The sequence below is a fragment of the Bufo bufo genome, chromosome 9, assembly GCF_905171765.1.
Source record: "Bufo bufo chromosome 9, aBufBuf1.1, whole genome shotgun sequence".
In the NCBI taxonomy this organism is placed as follows: domain Eukaryota; kingdom Metazoa; phylum Chordata; class Amphibia; order Anura; family Bufonidae; genus Bufo; species Bufo bufo.
In genome coordinates this window covers 33,826,880-33,854,663 of record NC_053397.1, presented here as the reverse complement: position 1 = coordinate 33,854,663, position 27,784 = coordinate 33,826,880, and the positions used below count along the sequence as shown (strand labels likewise).

Sequence of the window (27,784 nt, the reverse complement as noted above, 5' to 3'; positions counted from 1 at the left end):
CTCTTTTTTCCCATAGTCTGAGCCATTTCATTAGTGTATAATACGTATTTTCTATAATTTGTGCAATGGCCACACGGATCAACAAAAATGCAGAAATAAATGGGGCAGAGGGTTATCCACAAAAAATGCAGATACAGTAGCACATGAAAAATACAGTTGTGTGCATGAAGGCTTATATTTGGCTCAGGGGTTCACCTAAGCCTTTCTGCTGCCGGAGGCGAAAACTAAAACGGCGCCCTGCTCCATGCCAATTTCTTAACCTAACCCCTTTTTCCACAATGAAAGGGCTCAATGCCCATGGCTCTTCCGCTGCCCCCCTCTACCTGGTGCTGCCTGAGGTGATCGCCTCACCTGGCCTCATTGGTGGTGCCCCCCTGATCTGGCTGTTCCACTGTCCAAAATTAGCAATTCTGCTTAGTCCATAAGGATCTATGTTGTTTTTAGGACCCATGCACACAGCAGCGTCACAGTACAGAACCATAGACCTGTTCCCTAGATGTATACCTCTACAATACACAGATTCTGCATGGGGTCTATAAGGATAATAACTCTTCTGTGCTATGTAATGTATGAATGAGGATGGGGCCAACAAGTGCCGGGCCCCCTCCCCAGTGGCCCCACTGCAGCCGCATGGTCTACCTGCGGAGTTTGTACTCCCTCCCTATAATGTAATGACTTTAGACAGGATTTCTTCTCATTTAGGCCGAGGAGCTCAATATGGCGACAAGCTGGTTTATGTATAAAAGATTGAGGTCATGGTTTTGGTGTTAGAAAACGGAGGACGACGTATAGTAGTAGAAAACATTTATTGTAGGAAGTTATGTATTATATATGAGGTTGCATATACAGATCAGCCATATAAAAGATTGTTTTATGAATTCTGGGTGCATCATACACATAGACAAACACCTTTACAGCAAAAAATGTACTATTTTATTTGTAGGCTAAATATTAGTGGAGGTCCGAGATCACAGACTTGACCCTTATGATCTGGGTCTATTATACGTCAGATACAGTAATTTAATCTTTCAATGACGTGATTCATAAGGTCTCTGTTCACATTATACAGTATGTATTAAACTGGCCTGAACTTCATTTCTGTGATTTTATAGGAGTAATTCTGCCCTTGTCCGCTTTTCCAATTAACTCCGTCCGCGTAGCTGGCATGTTTTCCTCTCAGATACTGCCCGTTCAGATTGGAGTTATGGCAGCTTCCGTACCACCAAGCACCTTTAAACGATACCGCACAGTTTTGTGGATATTCATCATTGTCTCTGTCTTTGGTTGTGAAAGGACGATTGTTGTGATAAGAGAGAGAGTCGCCTGCAGGGAAAAGAAAAAGGATCAATAATTAGAATTTCCCTCTTAGACGACACATTGCAGCAAGAGCACAGCTGCAAACCAACCTTGCGGTTTTACTGGAAATCGTTTTTTTTTTTTTTTTTTTATGTGTAAAAAAAACTGTTTTACGAAAAAAAAGTGCAATCATGAACAAGTGTATGACTTGGGGTAAAACTTAATGCCAGAGCAGGGACGTACACAGATCTGATGGGGCTTCATTGCAAAACTGAGTATGGGCAGCCCTTCCCCCCAGTACATGTGCATCAAACTCGCCCAGGTAACACGTCATGTAAAGCCGACTCCCCAGACCTCTGACCTTTTTTTTTTCTTTTTTAATTAAGAGGAGGACATTTTTTATAAAAAAAAAGTAATAAAAAAGAATCACCCTTGCCTCACCCACTTAATCTGACTACTATGATGGACACAATTGAACAGCTCTTCATAAACATGGCACTTGTTCTGAATACCACATTGCTCAATGTAGTTTGCACCAGAACACTACCATAACTTTCTCTCCTGCAGCCCTTCACACAGGGTATTATAAAACTGGCTGCCTGCAGCCACCACAAGGGGGAGCTCCGTGCATTGGAATATATACAGTTACTACTGAAATCAATGAAAGCTGTACAATCTCTATGCACTGGGCTTCCACTAGTGGTGGAGAAGCAGCTCATCGGCAGCCACCCTCCAAAGCAATCGCATGGTCTGCCTCTATGATAGGTACCCCACTGTGTCAGAGCGGCTTTTTCCTGTCGTGGGGGCTCCACATTGGCTGATTCCCCCCCTACCGGCCTCTGCAGGGGAAGTGCTTCATTAAATTAAGAGCATTCAAATAAATGTAGTATGCTGTACAAGGCCCAGCTTCACTATTCATCCTAGAAAAAAAAGCCTTGACAAAGTTTTTAGATTTTGGGTCCCATAAAAGATCATTTCATGGGTATCTCTGTGGACAGAAAAGACTCTACCTGTACTGCCTCCAGTGAAAGCGCCAATGTTCAGCTTATAATTGTCATCTTCTCCTGATAGGGCAAACGAAGCATATGTGACGAAAGTGGAATCATTTTCAAAATCTGTCAGATCAACTCGAAGCTGATGAGTTCCTGAAAGGTCAAACACGTGCAAAGTCAGTGCATGGAGGAAGAAGTCCTAGCAGATCATACATACTCAGCTGGGTGTCTTTTAAGGGTAGGGTGTGCAGAGATTTGCAGTTCTCTAGTAACTAGCGTGTCATGATAGGCATCAGCAGATTTGTGAACCATAATGACAAAGCTCTGAAGGTGAAGAAGTCATTACCTGTAGAGGTAAGGCGATGAATATTATCATTTCCCAGCCAGAATTCACTTAGTTGGTTACCAAACCCTTGCTTGTAGTCTTTCCACTCTCTAAAAAAATTCACACTGCCATCATAACGTCTCTGGAAAACCTAAAGAGTTGAAAGATGGAAAGGATCAAACATTTCAATGCAATAGGTAGGGTAAGTCACTTTTACCTTGAACCACATATTACGTGACTCAGCACTATCTGTGGAGACATGTGCAGCGAGTCCCTGAGGAGGATGTGTCACAGTCTACTCCTTCAGGCCGTTGCTCGCTGGGGTCGGTACAGTGAAGGAGGGGCACTCTATATTCCCTTGGGACCCTCCCTGTAGCCATAAGTTACCCTGCCTGATGGTAGTTTGGGGGTGCCCCTGATGTTAAATGTCTATGTGGGTGCAAGACAGGGCTTGCCAATGTTTGGTGTCAGTAACCAGGCCAGATTAACCAAAGTGAAAGTCTCTCTCTTTACTGTGTACAAAATAGAAGTTGTAGTACATCCAGCAATAATCTGTACACAGTGTAAATCCTTCCCATATGTCCAAACATGAGCTAAAGAAGTAGTTAACAGTAAAGGCCCTCAGATTACTCTTTCTTTTGCTATAGTCTCTGTTACTGGGATCTTTGGCTAGCGACTACAATCTGGCAATCGTGGCTGTAGTGTCCACTAATCTGAAGTGTAGAGGGTGTGTTAACAAGTTACCCCTCTCTGCAGCAGGGTCTGGAATGCTTTATGCTGGGTTAGCTTGCTGACTCGCACACTGTAGCCATGCAAATCCTCCTTCTGATCTTCCCTTCTTTCATCCTCTGGAGCTTGTGAAGGTACCGAAGGCCCCTGGGCTTGAAGCTGGATTCTGGAGTAGAGGAGCACATGGAGATTGCTCCCTACTTCCTTCCTCTCTACATTAGACTAACTGGAAAACAATGGAACTAGGAGGGGGGGCCAGCCCACACCCTAAACTCCAGAGAGGGCTGAGCCAGGTGGTTAATCCTGGCCATGCCTGGCTCATGTTTAGACATACTAGCTGTACAGTGCAAACATTAAATAACATTACATACCAAACATTTGCAGATACTTCCTTCCACTGGTGCACTGGAATGATTTTGGCCAGCCATGGTTTCATGCTTACAAAGGCTCTTGGACTGAACTGTCAGTCTGTATGACATATTGCTAAACCTCAGTTTTTCTGACCTTAAATGAAACTTCTCTGAAATATTTTTCTGGCCCCCGGATGAATCCTAGCATGAAACCCGTAGGTAGGAAAGTATAAGGAAAATAGAGGGTTAGGTCTGCAGTGCTGGGTCGCCCTTTCAAGGTGGATATTTGTCCATTATGACTAGGGTTGAGCGAACCCCAACTGTAAAGTTTGGGTTTGTACCGAACTTTAGGATTTTTGGACCCCGGACCCGAACATTTCAGTAAAGGTTTGGGTTCGGTGTTTGGCGATTTCTTAGAGCTTTTTGAAAGGCTGCAGAGCTATCACAGCCATGCCTACTAATGGCATGGCTGTGATTAGCCAGTGCAGCATGTGACCCAGCCTCTATATAAGCTGGAGTCACGTAGCGCCGCCCGTCACTCTGCTGTGCTTAGTGTAGGGATAGGATGCTGCTGCTGTGAGGGAGAGAATAGGACAGAATCTGTTATTAGAACTCCAATTGAACTCAGCGATTTACATAGATGTAGTTGTGTGGGTGCAGTGCACAATCTTTTTACCCTGCCCTGAGCCCAGTGACAGAAAAAAAGAACTTTTATCCGTCAGTTAGGTGGGCGGTGGCGGCGACCATTTTATGCAAGGTCAGTGCACCAGCACTGCATATGTGCTTTTGTGACATTCAAATCCAAGCTTGAAATACTGCAATAATAATCTGGTTTTTAAAAAACACCCTTTTTTGCAATATCAAACATCTGGTGCCTTTGCAGGATTAGTCAGTGTGCAATTTAAGCTAGAAATATAGCTATAATTTTCTGGGTTTTTAAAAACATAACAAAACAACACAATTTTACAGCCCTTGCTGCATCTGCACGTGCGAAATTCAAGCATTATATACTGCTGTCATATTCTGTTATAAAAAAACCACCCATTTTGGACAAAAAACATAATTTTGCAGCCTTTGCTGCATATGTCATTGTGAGATACACCCTTTAGATACTGTGGTTCTATTCTGTTATTAATAAAACACCCATTTTGGCAAAAATCTTTAATTGCGGCCTAGTCTGGATCTGTACGTGTGAGATACACCCTTTACATACTGTGGTTCTATTCTGCTATTAATAAAACAACCAATTTGGGCAAAAATCTTTAATTACGGCCTAGTCTGCATCTGTACGTGTGAGATACACACTTTAGATACTGTGGTTCTATTCTGTTATTTGAAAAACAACAATTTTGGGCAAAAAAACTAAATTGTAGCTTAGTCTGGATCTGTACGTGTGAGATACACACTTTACATACTGTGGTTCTATTCTGTTATTTGAAAAACAGCAATTTTGGGCAAAAAACAGCCATTTTGGGCAAAATACACCATTTTACAGCCCTTGCTGCATCTGCACGTGTGAAATTCAAGGGTTATATACTGCTGTCATATCCTGTTATTAAACAAACACCCATTTTGGGAAAAAAACTTAAATTGCTGCCTAGTCTGGATCTGTACGCGTTAGATACACACTTTACATACTGTGGTTCTATTCTGTTATTTGAAAAACAACAATTTTGGGCAAAAAAACTAAATTGTAGCTTAGTCTGGATCTGTACGTGTGAGATACACACTTTACATACTGTGGTTCTATTCTGTTATTTGAAAAACAAAAGTTTTGGGCAAAAAAAACGAAATTGTAGCTTAGTCTGGATCTGTACGTGTGAGATACACACTTTACATACTGTGGTTCTATTCTGTTATTTGAAAAACAACAATTTTGGGCAAAAATTTCAAATGTGGCCTAGTCTGCATCTGTACGTGTGAGATACAATCTTTACGTACTGTCGTTCTAATCTGCTATTAATTAAACACCCATTTAGGGCAAGATCCTAAATTTGAGAAATATGAGGAGAGCGTCAAATAAGGACGTGGCCCAGGTCGTGGTGCTGCTGGTGGAGCTCCTGTTGCAGGGAGAGGAGGTGGTCGAGGTGGTCTATGCCAACTACACTCACAAGTGAAACACCTTTCTCAGGTGCGAGTAGGCGACAGAACCTGCAGCGGTATTTGGTCGGGCCTAATGCGGCTCTACGAATGGTGAGGCCAGAACAAGTACAGGCGATAGTAGATTGGGTTGCTGACAGTTCCTCCAGTTCCTTCACATTGTGTCCCACCCAGTCTCCTGCTGAAAGATCAGAGTTGGCACCTGCAGCCGATGTCCATCAGTCTTTCACCTCACCCTCTTGCAAATCAGCTAAGCAGTCTGAGCCCTAAGTCATGCAACAGACTCTTCTGCTTTTTGATGACTCTGCTGGCAGGGTTTCCTAGGGCCATCCACCTATCCCTGCCCCATAAGTGGAAGAGATTGAGTGCACCGATGCCCAACCACTTATGTTTCAAGATGAGTACAGGGGAGGACCATCGCAGCACGTCTCGGGTGATGACTAAACACAGTTGCCAACTGCTAGGGCTTTCGAAAGTGTGCAGACTGAAAAGGAGGGCAGGGGTGAAGACTGGGTGGAAGATGATGTGGAGGACGATGAGGTCCTCGACCCCACATGGAATCAAGGTTATGCGAGTGACCTCTGTAGTTCGGAGGAAGAGGCGGTGGTCGCACAGAGCCACCAGCACAGCAGAAGAGGGAGCAGGGTGCAAAAGCGGAGCGGCCGTCCCCTAGACAGTATGCCTGCTACTGCCCACTGCAGCAAGGGAGCGAGCACACCAAAGCCAGCTCCAAGGAGTTCCCTGGCATGGCAGTTCTTCAGACAATCTGCTGATGACAAGACACGAGTGGTTTGCACGCTGTGCGATCAGAGCCTGAAGCGAGGCATAAACATTCTCAACCTGAGCACAACCTGCATGACCAGGCATCTAAGTTCAAAGCACGAGCTGCAGTGGAGTAGACACCTCAAAAACCAAGAAAGGTCTCTGGCTCCTCTTGCTTCCTCTTCTGCTGCAGTCTCGGCATCTTCATCCACCTCTGGAGTGACAGTGCCACCTGCCACCCCGCAAACAGAGGATCTGCCAGCAACACCACCACCTGGGTCACCAAGCATCTCCACAATGTCCCACGGAAGCGTTCAGCTCTCCATCTCCCAAACACTGAGGCGGAAGAGGAAGTACCCCCTACCCACCCGCGATCCCTGGCCCTGAATGCCAGCATTTCTAAATTAATGGCCTTTGAAATGCTCTCATTCCGTGTGGTGGAGACAAAGAGTTTTAAAGGCCTTATGGCGGTGGCTGTCCCACAGTACGTCGTGCCCAGCCGCCACTATTGCTGGCGAGCCATCCCTTTCCTGCACAACCAAGTGGGGAACAAAATAAGGTGTGCACTGTGCAACGCCATCTGTGGCAAGGTGCACCTCACTACGGATACGTGGACCAGTAAGCACAGTCAAGGACGTTATATCTCCATAACAGCACACTGGGTAAATGCAGTGGCGGCTGGGCCTGAGGCGGATAGCAGTTTGGCGCATGTCCTTCCACCACCGAGGATTGCAGGGCGCTTCAGTTTGCCTCCTGTTATGATATAATGTGTCTGGAACTTGACCTCCCCTTAATCAAAATTTCGGACACAGCTAAATTATCGGTCAGGAATAACACTGTCTGATCCCTCCACTGTTCTCCCCATACTTGTGCAGCCTCCTCTATAGGGTAAATCTCAAACAGCAATGAACACTGAGTGAACCATGGTGCTTCCCTGACCTCCTTTTGCCAGGCACCTGCAAATCAATGGCTACCATTGATGGCTGCGAACCCAACCGAGGATGAGGCGTCAGTGTGGACTATGGGGGATCGATTAGTCACAACCGGAACGAAAAAGGAGACTCCATTCCATTGAGACAGGAATCTATCCCACATGTGCAGATCGGCCAAAACCTCTGGGTCTTGAAGCACCATACTACCCTGCTCCTGAGCTTGGGGAAGCAGATTGAGAAGTCTGGAAATGAAATCTCCCCTGGGGAATAATGCGTATTGCAAAATTCAACATACCCAATAGAGATTAAAGCTCTGCCTTGGTTGTAACTCTAATCTGAGTGAACCTATGCACCACCTCCCTAATCCTGTGGAGTTTATCCATTGGAAGACTGGCTTGCAGATTACCAGGTTCAAGACAGATCCCGAGAAAGGTGATCGAAGTACCAGGACCCTCAACTTATGAGGAGCTACAGGCACACCAAGATCTTCAAAAACTGTCTGTAATACTTGTAAATCCTGGGGAACTACTGTCGGGGGTTCTATTAGTAGGAAGTCATCTAGGTAGTGGATTACATGGTTGACACGAAAGGTATTTCCCAGAACCCAATGAAGAATGCTGGTGAATTGGTCAAAGATCCAAGGGCTGGACTTTGAACCAAATGTGAGTTTGTTTGCAAAATAATAGTGCCCCTGCCACTTAATGCTATGCCACCGCCACAATTCAGGTTGAATTGGGAGTAGTTTGAAAGCGTCTGTTATGTTCGCCTTTGACAACCAAGTCCCTTGCCCGAGACTAAGCATGACCTCTATGGCTTCGTCGATAGATGTATATTTCATGGTAAATTCTGTAGATGGAATAAGTGAATTTAAACTTGGGATTTGTAATGAATGTGGGGCTGACAAATCGTAGATTAATCTTTTTTTAATTTAATTTGCCGGTTACAACTCCTACAGGGCTCACGCTCCAATTGTCATATGGAGGTTGCGAGAATGGTCCAATCAGGTAGCCTCGGTCTAATTCTGACTGTACCAGCTGAGAAATTGCCTCGGGATCTTTGACTGCTGATAATACATTTTTGCACTCATAATTCGACTGAGGGAGGGCCAGCAAACCTGTGTGAAAACCTTCAGCTAGACCGTTGAGTACATATTGGATGCGGGCAGGCTCCGGGTGGCCGTCCAATAATATGCTCAAGAGATCTATGTTGACTACGCTTAGTCATGCGGGGTTGTTACCTTTTTGTGGGCATGTAATACGAGGATGGGCCCTGAAACATATTGCACACAAATGTAACAATCTGCATTGGCTATAATTGAAATTACTGCAAATTTGTGCTTTGCCTAAATATTTGATTGGCCGACCCAGCTTGTCTAAACCCGACATGATTCTGCTAGTTGAAGGGGCGGGGGCACTCCTGGGTTGGTTTGTTTCCGTAGGGTTAGTAATATTGGAACACCATTCTGCCGTATGAGAATATGAATTACACATTGTACATGACGGTGCTTTAAGACCTGCAAAATGTCGACAGAACAGTTTGGTATCGAGGTTCGACCAATCAATTGTATGTTGAAATTGCGCAAGCGCGGCTGCAGCTTTGGCTGAAGATGAATGGTGGTAGTCAAAGAAAGCTGTTCCACCATACTTATGACCTAACTCTACCACCTTATACAAATAGAGGTCCAGTTCTTCCCTTTTATGCGGGCTCACAGTGCAAATGACGTCGCGATAAAGGCTAACTGCCAGGATGAATTCTGCTGAATTGCGCAAGCGCGGCTGCAGCTTTGGCTGAAAATGAATGGTGGTAGTCATAGAAAGCTGTTCCACCATACTTATGACCTAACTCTACCACCTAATACAAATAGAGGTCCAGTTCTTCCCTTTTATGCGGGCTCACAGTGCAAATGACGTTGCGATAAAGGCTAACTGCCAGGACGAATTCTGCTATGCTGAATTTCCTATTAAGTCTTACATCTTCAGACTTAAGGACCACTGATACCTCCCCACATGTAATGGTTTTGTTATCTGGGTACTAATTCCAGCAGAAATATTAACCCTTAAAGAGAATTATATTAAATTTATTGATAATTTTACATAAATGACGGACAAACATCGATCACTACGGTAGAACTACCACCGACTAAGACTAGCCCCTGATAAAAGGGGAGGGGGGGGAGGAGGGGGAAGGGGCTAACCCTAAATTCACACCCTAATCTACACCTTAGCCCAGGGACGGCCCCTGATGGTGGGGACTCCCTGTCCTCGAACCTCGGCTAGAAACTCCTACCTGACCCTCCAAAAATGACGGCGGTTGGAGTCCTAGCCTGATGGTAGACTACCGAACGGACAGACATACAAAACAAAGGGATGAACTTTATATACAACCCTAATGATACAGATACTGATCAGAAGGTACATCGAGAGATCTAAAAACACACCCTATTGCGAAAGTGTGATAAATACACTAATTATAGCAAGAAAAAATACCCCAACGCGTTTCCCCCACGGTGTGGGATCATCAGGGGGTGAATGAAGACAAATAATCAAAACAGTATTAAGGATAGCGGAGAACCATAATATAATGCGAGCTCCGTGAAATGGGTGTATAACACCGATTTTGATACACCGGTGTAATGCAATGTATGATATTAAATAGTTGGACCCACGGATAATAGTGAAAGGAGGAGAGAGGCCGTCCAGTCCTGCGACCCAAGACTAAGAAGATATTTACTTACATATGGTCATGAGAACAGGGGAACCTTCTGTAAGCGGAGTGCCAGTCATCCATCTGAATTAAAAATGATGAACCGATTTGACACAAGGTGTAGAGTAGCACAGTAGGGTACAGTCACATTGCCCAGCAATTCAAACGCCGGGTCGGATCAGAGAGTTGATACCTACGGCTCAGGATGGACTGTTAGATGCTCAACAATCAAATGGACTAGTCCCCACTTCAGGTCACAGTTGGTAACGGTCCTCCATAATGTCTCATCCTCTGGTCCACTGCTTAGTATATCCCGCCGGCCTGGATATACGGCCGGCAGGATAATCTGTCAAGCAAACATTTGCACATTGGGAAGGTTTAAATTCAAGGTATGTGTTAACAGATTCCCTTTAAGAAAAAAAATTCTGATTTGGGCTTTGCATTCACAAAACATTGTTCCAGTAGCCTTCTGGTTTGTCCAGGTGATCTTTAGCAAACTGCAGACTGGCAGCAATGTTCTTTTTGGAGAGCAAATTTCTCCTTGCAATCCTGCCATGCACTCTATTGTTGTTCAGTGTCCTCCTGATGGTTCCTTTGTGACCTTGCAGAGTATTACACACCTGGATCTTTGCATGATCTTGGTTGGTCAACCACTCCTGGGGAGGGTAATATTAGTCTTGGATTTCCTCCATTTGTACACAGTCTGTCTGAATGTGGATTGGTGGAGTCTACAGAGGACTTACAGTATGTGAAAAACTGATGAAGTTTTACATCAAATTTATACAAAATTCTGAAGGTTTCACAAACTTTCAAGCACCACTATAGTCTTATTTTGTCTGTGCTGATCCAAACATTTATGAGGGTCTTCTTGAAAGCTGCTCCTACAACCTGGTTGCAGGTCCTGAGTAGTAGTTGCCATGAGCCAACCCTATTAAACCAGGCATGATGCCTGTTGAGGTTGATCTGGCTAACTAAAATAACACCATTATTATGTTCTTCTGAAGCGCCATTACTGTGTAATACTTGTTTTTATTTTCATACAAATGAGCTTATTGGAGCACCAAGTGGTGGGACAAGACCCTCGAGCACTAGATCTTGACCTCCCTGCTCTTCCTGCCACTCCCCTTTCATATTGATTGAAATAGCCAGGCATCTCACCTGGTCCTGTAAATCTAGTAACTGTCATGTTGCCCCCGGGATCAGCGCATGCACAGAGCATGTGCTTCTGCTGCCTAAGCAGCTCAGATGCCTACTTTGCATTGATGATGAAGTCTTAAGGTGCGCAAGGATTGTGATGTCAGTATATCCCATGTCATAAATCTCCCCACAGATCTGGACGTCATCGCCGCATGTATGTATCTGTGCTGCTTGGGCAGAAAAAGCATATGCTCTGTGCACGTGCCAATTCGGCAATCATGGAAATACGTGGACCTTTCAACTAATGGGAAAGGCGGGAGTGGCAGGAGGAGCAGGTCGTTGATGATCTGGTGTTCTGAGGGTCTCGGTCTGCCCCTTGGTGCTCGAAAAGGCTCATGTGCATGAAAATTAAAACAAGTATTAATCAGTAATGGCGCTTCAGAGAAACATAAGAAAGGTGTCAGTTGACCCAGCAAGATTAACACCTCCATGCATCATGACTGGTTGCATAGGGTTGGCCCTGCTGACAGATACTTGTTAAAGGAAAAAAAATCACTAATGTACGCATTCTAAGCTCCCTAATATGCTTAGCAGGCATGTAATCACCAGAAATGGATAGATCAGCAAATTTATTTCTCTGGATTAACAGTCCTGCTGGAAGCTTTTATTAATAGTGTTAAAATATGTGAGTGACTAGACAAGTTATAGGCTAATTAATTAATTAACATAGTAACATAGTACATAAGGCCGAAAAAAGACATTTGTCCATCCAGTTCGGCCTGTTATCCTGCAAGTTGATCCAGAGGAAGGCAAAAAACCCTGTGAGGTAGAAGCCAATTTTCTCCACTTTAGGGGAATAAAAAATTTCTTCCCGACTCCAATCAGAATAACTCCCTGGATCAACGACCCCTCTCTAGTAGCTATAGCCTGTAATATTATTACGCTCTAGAAACACATCCAGGCCCCTCTTGAATTCCTTTATTGTACTCACCATCACCACCTCCTCAGGCAGAGAGTTCCATAGTCTCACTGCTCTTACCGTAAAGAATCCTCTTCTATGTTTGTGTACAAACCTTCTTTCCTCCAGACGCAGAGGATGTCCCCTCGTCACAGTCACAGTCCTGGGGATAAATAGCTGATGGGATAGATCTCTGTACTGACCCCTGATATATTTATACATATTAATTAGATCTCCCCTCAGTCGTCTTTTTTCTAAAGTGAATAACCCTAATTTTGATAATCTTTCAGGGTACTGTAGTTGCCCCATTCCAGTTATTACTTTAGTTGCCCTCCTCTGAACCCTCTCTAGCTCTGCTATGTCTGCCTTGTTTACAGGAGCCCAGAACTGTACACAGTACTCCATGTGTGGTCTGACTAGCGATTTGTAAAGTGGTAGGACTATGTTCATATCACGGGAATCTATGCCCCTTTTGATGCAACCCATTATCTTGTTGGCCTTGGCAGCAGCTGCCTGACACTGGTTTTTGCTGTTTAGTTTGCTGTTTATTAAAATTCCTAGATCCTTTTCCATGTCAGTGTTACCGAGTGTTTTACCATTTAGTATGTACGGGTGACTTGCATTTTTCCTTCCCATGTGCATAACCTTACATTTATCAGTGTTAAACCTCATCTGCCACTTATCTGCCCAAGCCTCCAATCTATCCAGATCCCTCTGTAGTAGTATACTGTCCTCTTCAGTGTAAATTACTTTACACAGTTTAGTGTCATCTGCGAAAATTGATACTTTACTATGCAAGCCTTCTACAAGATCATTAATAAATATATTGAAGAGAATAGGGCCCAATACTGACCCCTGAGGTACCCCACTAATTAGCCGGATTTGTGCGAGGGGAGGCGGGGTTACCTGCATAAAATACCTGCAGGGTCCTCATCAGAACGATGACTGGGCGTCTCACGTCATTTCCGATTCATCCACGGCACTGGGGATTGCAGTAGATTTGAGTGCAGCCAGAGCAGCGGCACTTCAGTAAGATCGAGGCTTTTCCTGTGGGTCCAGTGTCGGACCTGTCCGGCTTTATACGCTATGTCTGGTTAGGTACCGAGGTCGGCACATATATTATTGTTTAACCCGGGGGTGGCTCTGCCCTGTCCGCTTCATAAGTTCAGTGTCATGCACTTACCTGTTAGATCGGTGCACTGGCGCTCTGCTGGTAACTCCGTTTCCTTCTTCTGCCTGGTGTATTAGTCTTAAGGCTGTTGTTAGGTAGGCCTGTGGTATTGCAGCTGGAAATGTATGAATCAATAGGTTCTGGCATGTATAATGCAGGGGGGAGGGGGGGTGTACTTCAGGGGCCATTATAAAAATAATTACTGAAGGTTATTAGCGGGGCAACATGGGAAAATATATATACATAAATGTGGATGTTGCGAGGGCTTAATATAAAAAAAAAAGATAAAATAATTTTAAGAGAGTGGACACTTCAAAGAAGAAAAAATAAATAAAAAAGAGATAATAAAAAAAATACATTTTGAATATTAGATGGTGTTTGTTGCGCATGGTCTGCGCAGTGCTAGTTACCTATTCCATGGCTACAGTATTCGGTTTGTTTATTACAGGGTAGTCACGCAAGGTGTTCCCATAGCGATACTGTATCCTGTAAACATTATACGTCAGCATTCACACTCCAATAGGGCAAGAACGTGGGATCCTCATATAGGGTTCACCTCGGTATTACGGAAGCTCGCCTACGTTAGAATCTGAGGGCAGGTATAGTTGTATCTTGGTTAGTTACTGACTTTCACTTTGGGTCTATTGGGTTAGAATTGGATCAACTTAATCAGTTACCAATACCCTACCATCGTGTCACGAATTACAGGATCAAATTTCGATATACGTATTCATATTAACTACGTTCTATTTAGGGTAATTGTACATTATAGCAGAGTGAATCAACTCATGGTATATTCTGAAGCATTTCCATGTCTGTCACGAATTTAAATCCTGTCACGACTACAGGTTGCATAATAATGACTGTCACGTCTACAGTCCGATATAAGTCCTGTCACATCTACACGCCAAATTTGTCACGACTACAGATTCATTTAAGTCCTGTCACGTCTACAGGCATGGGTGCTCCAATCTGTCACGACTACAGATACGATTAAAGTCCTGTCAGGAAATCAGGCTCATACTAACTGTTCCGGCAGACCAGTTTAGCCAGAGAAGGAAGGGGGGGTTGCCCACTATGTCAGGCCTCGGTAGTATCTCACCGCCACATGTCATGTGCAACATGTGTGCTGGTGGTGGGTCAGTAGTTGGTTCATCACGCACCACAGTTGGATTGCAGTAACACTTGGGTGCTATACTGGTGTTGGGCAGCATGTAACCATGATCTGCACCCAACTATTATAATTATAATTGTAATTCTCTTAGTAGGTATGTCTCGGGAGTTCGCCGAGGACCAATCCTCATCCCGCGGAAGCATGGATTTGCAATCCAACAGAGGTTCTATCCCGTCACTGAGATCATGGACTGTTCCCAAGATAATGGCCGAACTATGGCGGAGAGGGATTCCGTTTCCAGCTTTGGCTAGGAAAGCGGAACTTTTCCATCTCCTCTGGTTTGGATACGATCCAGACATCAATCACCCAGCTACATGTGGCCATTAATACCATGGCATCTTCCATGGCAGGTTTCCAGGCTAGGCTGGAGACAGTTGAAGCCAGTTTAGCAGTATCTGGCTTGGCATCTCAGAGACCAGCCACATCTACCAGTACGCAGTCCAATGTTTATGGTGGGTCTGGTTCTACTCCATCTATTGCACCTTCTCATTTTATCCCAGCAAATATTCGTCAGGATATCCTCGAAGGCAAAGACATAAATCTAGCATCATTAATTATAGCAGCGCATGAAGCCCCAGATAACAAAACTAATTCCAGCGGGTGGAGATATAAGATTATAATGGGTCAAGAAGACAAAAGAGGTACTAATTCCAGCAGAAATATTAACCCTTAAGGAGAATTATATTACATTTATTGATAATTTTACATAAATGACGGACAAACATCGATCACTATGGTAGAACTACCACCGACTAAGACTAGCCCCTGATAAAAGGGGAGGAGGGGGGAAGGAGGGGGAAGGGGATAACCCTAAATTCACACCCTAATCTACACCTTAGCCCAGGGACGACCCCTGATGGTGGGGACTCCCTGTCCTCGAACCTTGGCTAGAAACCCCTACCTGACCCTCAAAAAATGACGGCGGTTGGAGTCCTAGCCTGATGGTAGACTACCGAACGGACAGACATACAAAACAAAGGGATGAACTTTATATTCAACCATAATGATACAGATACTGATCAGAAGGTACAAAGTGCATCGAGAGATCTAAAAACACACTCGCGCAGACGCAGTACCCACTGAGGGCTGCGCCAGTGCGATTTGCTGGAGACTGAGGGCAGGAGCTTCATCGTCGTCACTGAGCATTTGCTGGAGACTGAGGGCAGGAGCTTCATCGTCGTCACTGGGCATGCGCCGAGCCCAGTGAGGTCCGATGCTCGCTCTTCCCTCAGTCTCCAGCAAATCGCACTGGCGCAGCCCTTAGTGGGTACTGCGTCTGCGCGAGACTTCGCTCGGCCGTCAGGGAGGGGGAGGAGAGGGATGAGACGCTGTGGGCGGTTAGGGATTCTGGAGGAAGGCGTTTTGGGCACTGTGAGAGGGGCGTTACTGGGCACACAAAGGGGAACATAACGCCCCTCTGGGCACCTTCAGGGTTAATTTGCATAATTATAAAAGTCATTTTTCTGCAAAACTACTGGACGGATTACAATATAGAACAGCACAGCCGATTCAAGGTAAGCTGTGGAGCATGACTGGTTTAAAATCGGAATTTGGGTTATGAGAGGTGACAGAATCCCTTTAAAGAAGAATAAAGATAACATTTTGGAACGGCCAAGTCAAAGTCCTGACCTTAATGCAATAGAAATGTTGTGAAGGGTCCTGAAGCGAGCAGTTCATGGAAGGAAACCACCTAACATAACCGAAGTGAAGTTGCTTTGTAATGATGAATGGACTAAAATTCCTCCAAGTTGATGTGCAGCATTAATGAAATTAACGAAAATGTTTAGCTAAAGTTTTTGTGCATGAGGGGGTCAAACCAGATACTGAAAGCAAAGGTTCGTATACTTTTGTCGCTTACACACATGTAATATTGGATAATTTCCCTCAATATATAAATGACCAAGTCTTATATTCTTGACTCTTTTCTTTGATTTGCTTATCTCAATCTATTTTTAAGACTTGTGTGAAACTCTGATCTAGTTTTAGGTCACATTTATGCAGAAATAGAGAAAATGCTGAAGCGTTGACAAACTTTCAAGCACCACTCTAACTTTGGGGGTGCGGGAGCCGCTTTATATTTGCTATAAGAAAAAAAACTTACAATCCATCCTTATCACTTACAATCCATCCTCCTCCATCTGTATCCATGTCACACAAGACTGTAAGCGGATTCTCGCCATCTGGGTATATTTTGTACCAACCACTGAGGAAAGTCCCTTGGTCTCGCAGTTCCTTGCAATTTCGATGAGCTGGAAGAGATAGTATTTTTTGTGGTCTTGTCCAAAGAGATACAATGAATATTGTATTGTCCCACAATACCAACTTATCGGCTATCCAAAGAATAAGTGATAACAATCCTGATCACTGAGGATCCAACCGATTACAAGAACAGGGGTGCCGTGTCCCCTGTGTATATGGAGTGACGGTCAAGTACGCATACCAATACTCCATCCAAAGTTTATGGGACTGCTGAAGAGATTCAGAGAACAGCGCTTGGCTATGTCCAGCAGTTCCATAGAGTGCACATGCTCGACCACCACTCCATTTGGGAGGACACATGACCATGTGTGATGGGGGGGGGGGGTTCCAGTAATTAAATCCTCAGCGGTCAGACACTTATCACCTATCCTACGATGCAACAATTCATTTAATATAGGGGTCTTAAAACATTTGTATAGCAAAAGAAAGGGACCAATATATTAATTATACAGTCAGCAATGTCATCTAATATTCTGTATATACCTATTGTATGTAATGTAATCACCAAATTGCATTCACATAACAGCTGATATGCTGTGTCCTCTGGTTTATTAGACCACTGCAAATGTATTATTGATAATGTAGTCACAATGTATTCATGAAGAATGCTGTCTTATCCTAAAACTGCAATTCAAAAGAATAAAGACTGAGCCGCTGAGCTCAGTGATATATACAGATGTAGCAGGGTTAACACACAAACTCTTAACTCAAATTTCTTAACTCATCGCGTTATCTTGAAACAAAAGCCATTGAAAAGCAATTGAAGGTGTTTGCTTAACGCATTTAGTTTAGATAACACGTCTCATAAATCATGTGTGCTAACTCTACTACATCCGTAGTTTAATTGAAGATTTACTGCAATATGTTGTATATAAATTTTCACCTGGATCTAAAGGTGACGTTGGGTTCGACACTTTAAAAAAGGTCCCACCACCGAATACCATTTTGATTTTGCAATCTGAATACTCTATATCCAAAATGGTACAGGAGAAGAAAGAAACGGAACCTTTGAGATGGCGCTGTCAACAGGAGTCGGAAGCAGGTAAGTATTGGTAACACAATACTTTTTATTTACAGTCAACGCGTTTTATACTGATTGTATATTGTCCTGATGAAGGGGGCTCTCCGCCCCTGAAACGCGTCGACTGTAAATAAAAAGTATTGTGTTACCAATACTTATCTGCTTCCGACTCCTGTTGACAGCGCCATCTCAAAGGTTCCGTTTCTTTCTTCTCCTGTACCGATATCTCTCCCTGACGAATGCTCTCATAGCACGGGCTGGAACCTAGGCAGCAGCGCAGGCACCCCGCACGCTGATCGGGAAAATCAGCATAGGCTACATATAGGCGTTGCCTCCTGTCCTTCTTTTAGCTGTATCCAAAATGCTGTGCTGATTTCTTTTTAAGGGCCACAGTGTTTCCTGATACCAAGCATGGGGTGATTATTGGGGATTTTTTTTTTTAGGCATTTGCGGGGTTTGTCCAAGATCTTTCATTATCTCGGACAACCGTTTAAAACCACACCTCTTGTCGTATTAAGTGGAAAAAGTGTCTAAAAATGCCTAAAACTATTAACAAATGTGGTACAAGGCATGTACGCCAAGTTTGTTTCCTTCTTGCACTGATCATATAGCTGAGTGCACGGGGGATAGGGAGGACTGTGCAGCTACTGTACGGCTGCATAGTTCTCTTTATGACCTAATGAAGTTCTCTGCTCAATGGTTAAAGGGGTTCTCTGGGTTCAGGGCTGAACCCGGATATAAGCTATTCTTTATTCTTTTACTACATATGAGTGGAGCACTTCCGCCTAGCAGAAAGCTGGTGACATCACCGGCACAAATGGGTGTTCTCTAGTGTTGCCAGAGGCTGTTTTGTAGGTGGGTATTATGCTAATTTGCATAGTACCCACCTCCAAAACAGCCTAGGGCAGCGCTATAGGCCACCCATTTGTGTCGGTGATGTCACCAGGTTCACTGCTAGGTGGAAGTCTCCGCCTAGCATAGTGAGGAGAAGCCCGATACTTCACCAGCAGTAAGCAAACAGACCTTGTCCTGCGCAATGCAGCGCAAGGCAAAAGGGGGGCATCTGAGCAAGGAAATGCTCCGATGCTCCACTCATATATAGCAAAAGAATGAAGAATAGCTTATATCAGGGTTCAGCCCAGAACCTGGAGAACCTATTTAAGGAGAAGGGGCACTGGCAGCATGTCCTTGTGGCCAGCGGGACAATATACATGTCTATTGACAAAATTGAATGAGCATGTTGATCTGAAATTGACCTGATTTTAGAAGGTGGACATTAAATATAAAGTGAAATATTACCAAAGGAAAATTGTGTTTTGCCTTGAAATAAATGGTGACTGCAACCTATGGACACCAGCAGTATAGCTGTGATATTTTCAGAATGTATATGTATAAGCAACCCCCAAAGGGTTAACTGAATAAATGTACAGAACAAAACTTTCTATTACCCAAGACTTTCAAGACTCACCATATGCTGGAGCTGAGGAGCCAGGTTCCCCCTTCTCTCCTGGAAAAAGGACACAGATTTAAAAATTGTTTTTACTTTAAACAGGTTATCCCATGATTAATGCAAAACAAAACCAGACATCGTATAGTACACGACAATCTCTTTATATGAAACTTGGAACCAGCTCAGCACCTCACATGGATCCAGAGATCTCCCCATTCATTGCTCTGCTAGATTTATATCCAGCTGACAGCTCATGGGGGATCTCTCAAGGATGCGTTCTTTCGAATGCAGCTGGTGGCAGTTGAAGGATGAAACTGAGCATGTGCGGCCATCTCAGTGAGCAGGACAGAGAAATTAGAAAAAGAACAAACAGCAGGTGGCGCTATACAGATAGATTTCAGTGAATAGCTCACTGGATATACTAAATTTTGAATTACATGCAATCACAAAAGTATTCAGATCCTGGTGCTGGCTTGAAAAATGTAGAATATTTTTCAAGGGGCGACCCCTTAAACCGTTATTACCTTTGATGAGAAAATTGATGATGAATGAGTTAGTTTTTTTATCGGTTCTGATCCTTTCATTAATAAAACTGATGACAAGTGGAGCAGTTACCATAACAACCAATCAGATTCCAGCGCTCTTTTTCAATACAATTTGCAACCTGACTGGTTATTTGCATCTGCACCACTTTTCCTTTGCACTAGTTCTGATAGATCTCCCTCAATCTCTAGACGAAATATTTTTTCTTTGTGTTATGTCAATTCACTCACCTTTTTGTCCCTTTAATCCAGGAGAACCTGCAGATCCTGTAATAAATAATACAGCAGTGAATACTGGTCCATATCCCTGTGTAGGATGTGTTACCGTATATTGATGTTCTTATAGGAAACATATATTTCATTTTCTTTTAATGGTCTCTATAGTACATGGGACATGGAGACGTATACTGCTGCTGTGTCTGGAATTAATGCGAAAGAAAGTGCTGATACTGACAACTGTTAGATGTGGATGGACACCCGCTCCCTGCGCCGCTCCTGGTCCCCACACCGCCGCCGCTGCTTCTCCCAGTGCGCCGATGAAAACATCTGGTGTTGGGGGGGGGGGGGGGCGCAGGCAATGGCAGGTGGGGGGGGGGGGACGAGCCTCCCAAGTGTCACCCGGATGTTTTTATCGGCGCACTGGGAGAAGCAGCTGCGCAGGGAGCGGGGTAAGTATATTCCGTGTGAGGGGGAGGCAGTTTATAGTTTCGGATAACCCCTTTAATCTGTGCAAGCCAAGCCATGCATTATAATATTATACAGGAGGGTGTAAATAGCGCCCGTATTCTACTGACCGCTCATGCGGGGCAATAGGCAATATGAAATTCCCCTGGAGCCGCAGAGGATATCACAGGCTCACTCACACTTGTGGATTCATTACGGTTAGAAGAGCAATAAAGAGCAACCCCCTAATATAAATTGACCTTTCCAATGACTTGTATTAATTCTAAATATAAAGTTTGCTACAACTGTAATGTAATCTCTTTACAGATGGAGGACAGTGCATGTAAAATATTGTAGATATAATTTAGAGGTACCGGCCAACAAACACTCTCGGCTATTTTCCCATCTGCGTTTTCAATCCCGCTTTTGAGATCCGGCAGAAAAAAAATAGATCCGGGGCCCATTAAGTTAAAATGTTCAGTTTCCATTTAAAGGGAGTCTGTCATCAGCATTTCACGTTTTTAACCCTTCCCATAGCTTTCTAGCATGCTTACAGTTAATAAGAACGTTACCTTTAGCATCAATCCTGGACTTATAAAACCGTCAAAAAACATCTTTGTAACATATGCAAATGAGGGCTCGCAAGTGCCCAGGGGCGGCGTTACTCTCGTAGGTGCCCTGCTAGCTCAGCCTTTTCTTCGCTTCCCCCTGCCCCTTCCTTCCCTCCGCCTGCCCATCCTTTCCCTCTGACCGCCTATCTACTAACTTGTTGTTTCGCCGAGACCCCGCGCCTGCGCACTCAGTCCGTCGGCCGGCACATGCGCACTGCGATGCCCATTCCTTGTACGGCATCACAGTAATTAATGCGCATGCGCCAGCCGACGGATTGAGTGCGCAGGCGCGGGATCTCGGCGAAACAACAAGTTAGTAGATAGGCGGTCAGAGAGAAAGAATCGGCGGGCGGAGGGAAGGAAGGGGCAGGAGGAAGCGAAGAAAAGGCTGAGCTAGCAGGGCACCTACTAGGGTAAAGCCGCCCCTGGGCACTTGCGAGCCCTAATTTGCATATGTTACAAAGATGTTTTTTGACGGTTTTATAAGTCCAGGATTGATGCTAAAGGTAACGTTTTTATTAACTGTAAGCATGCTAGAAAGCTATGGGAAGGGTTAAAAACGTGAAATGCTGATGACAGACTGCCTTTAAAACAACAGGATCCTGCTGAAACCGATGCATCTGGATGTATTAAATCGCACAAATCCGTTTAAATCCGAATTAACAACGCAGATGTGAAAGTGTAAACCCCTGTTATCTGAATGCAAACCTGGCGGCCCTGCAGGTCCAACCTTCCCGGGGTCTCCTTTGGGTCCTGAAACAAAAACAGCAATTATTAGTTTTTATCCTATCTATCTATCTATCTGTCTGTCTCATATTGATCTGCGGTATATCAGCCACACAAATGCCCTGGTTCCAGTTATCCTAGCCCGATAGTTTTATTGCTCATAAATATTCACCTTTCTCTGCTGATGGACCGGCTTCTCCTTTTTGTCCAGGAGGTCCAGGCAGACCAGGACATCCTCGGAGAATAGTCAACTTCTCGGTTTCTCCAATTGCCACATATTTTACTTCTGTAAGCAAGATGTTTCAAGATAATGGATGATGTAAAATGTAGACATTTAGGGTACGGCCACACGGTCAGGTTTCCTGATGCAGCTTTGAAAGCCAAAATCAGAAATGGATCATAAAAGGAGAGAAAGTATAAAGGGCAGATATAACTTATATTTCTGGTTTTGGCTTCCAAAACTGCATACCCATAAACATAGGGCCCATTGGAAACCATGTAGATGCATATATCAAACTAGCGACACCGATAAAGTATGCACTCTACATATATAATTGTAAAATTTAAGATACTTTATTATGATGCACAATTAAAACACAAATATAAGGTATTGACACACATCACAGATGAGGCACCAAATATGTGGTCAAAAAATGACACAATAATAACAGAAAGATATAATCAAGTAAAGCAGGACATACATCCAAATTGATATACAAAACTGCACACACAAGTAATACAGACCCAGTATGGCGCCTCAAAACAACCCCAACACGTCTTTTTGCCGGCAGGAGAAAGAAGCAGCTGACATCCTAGAGCGTGGTGGTAACGTACCAAACTAATTTGTATGCCATCTACAGTATTTCTCTGCCACCAGTCTAATGTTTGTCGTGGAGTATATCTATTATATGAGACTGACATATTTCAACAGAGAGTGACTGTCTATCAAAGGGACCATCTGCAACACAGTCTATTTCTACTGGGACATTAACGAGGCTCATATCCTCTCTATTGCACCACTCTTATTTGCTACACTAGGCCTATGGTCACGAGGAGTGCTATCCTTTGGCTTATATCAGAGCTCTGGAACTTAGTCCTTCCCTACTACCTTTCATCATTTATCTAGTTGTTTTTATTTGATGTGATTTTAATTGATTGATTTTATTTCTGCGTTAGTTTTCTTGATGCGATTTTATGCATATGAGGCGTTCTATTAATAAATACCATTATATCTGCTGCCCAGAGTTCTCAAATAATTGAGCGCCCCTCCTTTATCCGTATGTTGAGGATAACCTCTATTTGTGAACCGGGTCCTCAGATCATTTGCGACCACCTTGAAGTCCGTCATTTCCGAGCAGTTCCTCCTAGCCCTCAGGTACTGGCCTTTGGGAATGCCGCTCCTGAGGGCTAGTTGATGGCCACTGTCCCACTGTAGCAGGCTATTCGTGGAAGTCTGCTTGCGGAACAGATTTGTGGTGATCTTTTTATCTGTCCCCACAGAGATGGTCAGATCCAAGAACGTGATTTTTTCGTTCATTGATATCTGACGTGAAGAACAGACCTAGCTGGTTGATATTAAGCTCAGCTACAAATTGGATGAAGCGATCTTTGGTCCCTTTCCATAGCAAAAACACGTCATCGATATATCTAATCCAGATTATTATCGATGACGTGTACTGATCCATATCTTCATTAAAGATAACCTCTCTTTCCCAACTTGGCGGTCAAAGAGGAACACATTGTGACTCAGAACAAAGTCCAGTAGTTCCATCCCAAAAGCATTGTGCTGCTTATGATGTTCGCCCCTCTGGCTATGACATTACTTAATTCTCTTAGGATATGGGGGTGTATGCCATCTGGTCCTGGTGATTTGTCTATTTTAATCTTTTTAAGACACCGGTGTACTTCTTCCTGAGTTAATGGGGAATTAACTTTTACATTCTGTATTTAATCTAACAGTTTATTTTCTTCAGTGAATATAGTGGAGAAAAAAATATTTAATAGCTTTGCTTTCTCCTCATCGCTCTCTGCCACTCCCCCCTCATTACTCTGTAGAGGGCCGGCACCTTCACATTTATACTTTTTACAATTTATATAATGTTAGGGTTAGTTTTGCTCTTTTTGGCAATTAGTCTCTCGGTCTCTAGTTTGGCAATTTTTTTTTTTTTTTTACATATTCTATTTTTTTCCTTATAGTTTTTCAGTGCTTCCTCGCTGCCCTCCTGTTTTAGTGATTTAAATGTTTTTTTTTTGTCATTTATTGCTTCCTTTACAGTTCTATTTATCCACATTGGCTTCTTTTTGTTCCTTAACCTTTTATTGCCATAAGGTATGTACTTCTCATAATTAGATTTAAGGATGCTTTTAAAAATATCCCATTTTCTGGCTGTATTTTTATTTTTGAGGACTATGTCCCAGTTAGGACTTTGGCCTATGGCCTCTCTTAGTTGGCAAAATTTAGTTTTTTTGAAGTTTGATATTTTTGTTCCTCCATGAGGAAACACTGTTTTGAATGATAATTAGAAGGTTATTACTTTATGGTCACTATTTCCCAGGTGTCCACCAACCTGCACATCTGTTGTTCTGTCAGGTCTATTGGTTAATACTAAGTCCAGTATGGCTTTCCCTCTAGTCGGGTCCTGAACCAGTTGGGAAAGGTAATTGTCTTTGGTTATTGCCAAGAACCTGTATCCTTTATGAGATATACAAGTTTCAGTTTCCCAGTCTATATCTGGGTAGTTGAAGTCCCCCATAATAACCACCTCATTATGATCTGCCGCCTCATCTATCTCGTTTAGTAGTAGATTTTCTGTGGACTCTGGTATATTAGGTAGTTTATAGTAAACTCCTATTAGTAATTTATTATTGTTTTTGCCTCAATGTATTTCTACCCACAGTGACTCCACATGTTCATGTCCCTCACTTATATCTTCTCGGACTTTGGGCTTTAGACAGGACTTTACATAAAGGCAGACCCCTCCCCCTCTCCGGTTTTTGACGATCCTTTCTAAACAGACTGTAACCCTGTACATTAACTGCCCAGTCGTAGCTATCATCTAGCCATGTCTCAGTAATTCCCACTATGTCATAGTCCTCCTCACTAATTCCAGTTCACCAGTTTTATTAGTCAGGCTTCTGGCATTAGTATACATACAATTAAGAGGTTTATGTATATTTTTTATCCTACATCTTTCCTTCTGAACTGTTCTAGTCCCTCCTTCCATTCCTCCCCCAGTCCCATTACCTCGTCACTGGTCTCTATCTGCACTATCTTCCCATCCTATAATGTAGTTCCCCTCCCCCCCAGTCCCTAGTTTGAACACTCCTCCAACCTTCTAGCCATCTTCTCCCCCAGCACAGCTGCCCCTTCCCCATTGAGGTGCAGCCCATCCCTACGATAGAGCCTGTAGCCGATAGAGAAGTCGGCCCAGTTCTCTAGGAACCCAACCCCCTCCTTCCTACACCAGTTCTTGAGTCACTTGTTAACCTCCCTAATCTCCTGCTGTCTTTCTTGTGTGGCTCGTGGTACCGGTAGTATTTCGGAAAATACTACCTTTGAGGTACTTGCCCTAAGTTTTTAACCTAAATCCCTAAAATCTTTTTTAAGGACGCTCCACCTACCTCTAACTTTGTCTTGGGTTCCGATATGGACCATGACCGCTGGATCTTCTCCAGCCCCTCCCAGTAATCTGTCAATCCAATCCGCGATGTGTCGAACTCGAGCGCCAGAAAGATAACACACCGTTCGACGATCCCGGTCTTTGTGACAGATTGCCCTATGACAGATTGTCTCCCACTACCAGCACCTGTCTGGCCTGCCCTGCTCTCCTGGTTCCCTGCTTACTGGAGCTGACATTCCCCTGACTGGCAAAGGAAGGGTCCGCCTGCAGCAGTGCTCTCTCTGAACTGACACCCCCCTCATCTGCCAAACGTGAAAACTTGTTTGGGTGTTTTAGATCAGGGCTAGCCTCCCTGGCACTCTTCCCTCTACCCCGCTTTCGAACTTTTACCCAGATAGCTACCTCACTCTCCTGAGCCTCCTCGCTACCACCCTCCCCCACATCTACCTACCTCAGTGATCAGCAAACTCTGTTCCAAATTGTCAATGCTTCTCAGTGTTGAAACTCGCCCGATTAGATACTCGATGTGCGATTCCAAACAGGTAATTTGCTCACATTTTGAACAAAGATATGCACCCTCAAACGGCTGTTCCAGGACTGCATACATAAGACAAGATGTGCAGTGAACGGCACTGTCAATAATGGAACACATACTAAATGGGGATTACGCAAGAAAAAAAAAAATACAATATAGTGCAAAAGTCCCTGAATCTGAAGTCACTTAATCTAAAGTCACACACTTAATACAAACACACACTTAATACAAACACACACTTAATGCAAACACACACTTGAACATCAAAACACGCGAACGCTCACAAACTAGCGTTATTTGCCTGCTTGTATAAATGCAGATCTCAAACCAGCCTTCTTTGTTTCCTCTGGATTCAAAGGCAGAATGTAATTTTGTCCTGAAGAGTTCAGTGATGTCCTGTATTACTACTAATAATATTACTTATACTGGAAGAAGAATTGGTTTGGAAGTTTTTAGCTGGCAAAAATTTGCAGATTATTTTTCCCGTAATTAGAGATTACTCACCTGGACATGAGTCTTCAGCATTACTAATACAGGTTGCCAGGCAGAGAACAGTGACCATAGAAGTCCACATACTGGCTACACTCGCGATCTGAACTTCAGCTTCCTTAAGGCTTATGTTTTTATTTGTGTTTTTATTTGTACTTATATCCTGTCCAATGTGCCCCTGTATGTGAATGTTGCACAATTTAAACTCTTATCTGGCAGAACATAGTAATAATCCCTAAAGTAAATATCTGTGGAGTATGTGGTGTGTCTCAATCCTGTTCTGTTTTTTCCTTATTTGTTCAAGACATTTGCAATGTACGGTAATTTTAATAGTCTAGCATTCACAAGACCAGATATTTATGATGTTACAAAATTTTCCAGTTTCTTGGGTTCACATGAATTAAATAAAATGAATATAACACATATCAATCAGTCAGATGCAGTACACAAATAAACCTGAAATGATTTTCCATTCTCACCACCATAGAAGTCCACATACTGACCACACTCGCGATCTGAACTTCAGCTTTCTTAAGGCTTATGTTTTTATTTGTGCTTCTATCCTGTCCGATGTGCCTCTTTATGTGAATGTTGCACAATTTAAACTCTTATCTGGCAGAACATAGTAATAATCCCTAAAGTAAATATCTGTGGAGTATCTGGTGTGTCTCAATCCTGTTCTGTTTTTTCCTTATTTGTCCAAGACATTTGCAATGTACGGTAATTTTAATAATCTAGCATTCACAAGACCAGATATTTATGATGTTACAAAATTTTCCGGTTTCTTGGGTTCACATGAATTAAATAAAATTAATATAACACATATCAATCAGTCAGATGCAATACACAAATCAGCCTCAAATGACTTTCCATTCTCACCACCGCTCATTTATTTTCTTTTTTTATTTCCTTTTTCTTCCTTGTTTTTTTGCCAACATTGTACCTTTCAAAATTCAATTCCAAGGGATAAGTGAAGATGTTAATGTCTTCTATAAACCAGCTGTATGGGCGCTATGTATACTTTTTAAAACTCCATTATGAGTAAGGGTCAGCTTGCGCTCTATGACAGATATATACAGTATGTTATACTGATCTTGTGGGTACTGAGCGAAGTCCTCTAAAGTTCAGTTTCGTCATGAAGCGCATTTCTTTGTAAATAGAGTGTGCAATGACAGGGAATGACGATTGCGCCGCCCCCATAATTGAACCACTCAGATGCCGCGTTCATCGTTGATATTA

General features: G+C 43.4%; 1 protein-coding gene across 1 annotated transcript; it reads right to left on the bottom strand.

Annotated features, from left to right (window-relative positions):
• Positions 1-792: 792 nt before the first annotated feature.
• Positions 793-26,675, bottom strand: LOC120978979 (ficolin-1-B-like). The gene is made up of 9 exons (XM_040407456.1): positions 26,561-26,675; positions 22,074-22,187; positions 21,884-21,928; positions 20,133-20,168; positions 19,378-19,416; positions 16,751-16,878; positions 2,635-2,764; positions 2,307-2,441; positions 793-1,323 (listed from the first exon to the last, which is right to left on the bottom strand). The coding sequence occupies exons 1-9, from the start codon at positions 26,628-26,630 to the stop codon at positions 1,076-1,078; spliced, it is 945 nt and encodes a 314-aa protein (XP_040263390.1). The 5' UTR covers positions 26,631-26,675; the 3' UTR covers positions 793-1,075.
• Between the last annotated feature and the right edge of the window lie 1,109 nt (positions 26,676-27,784).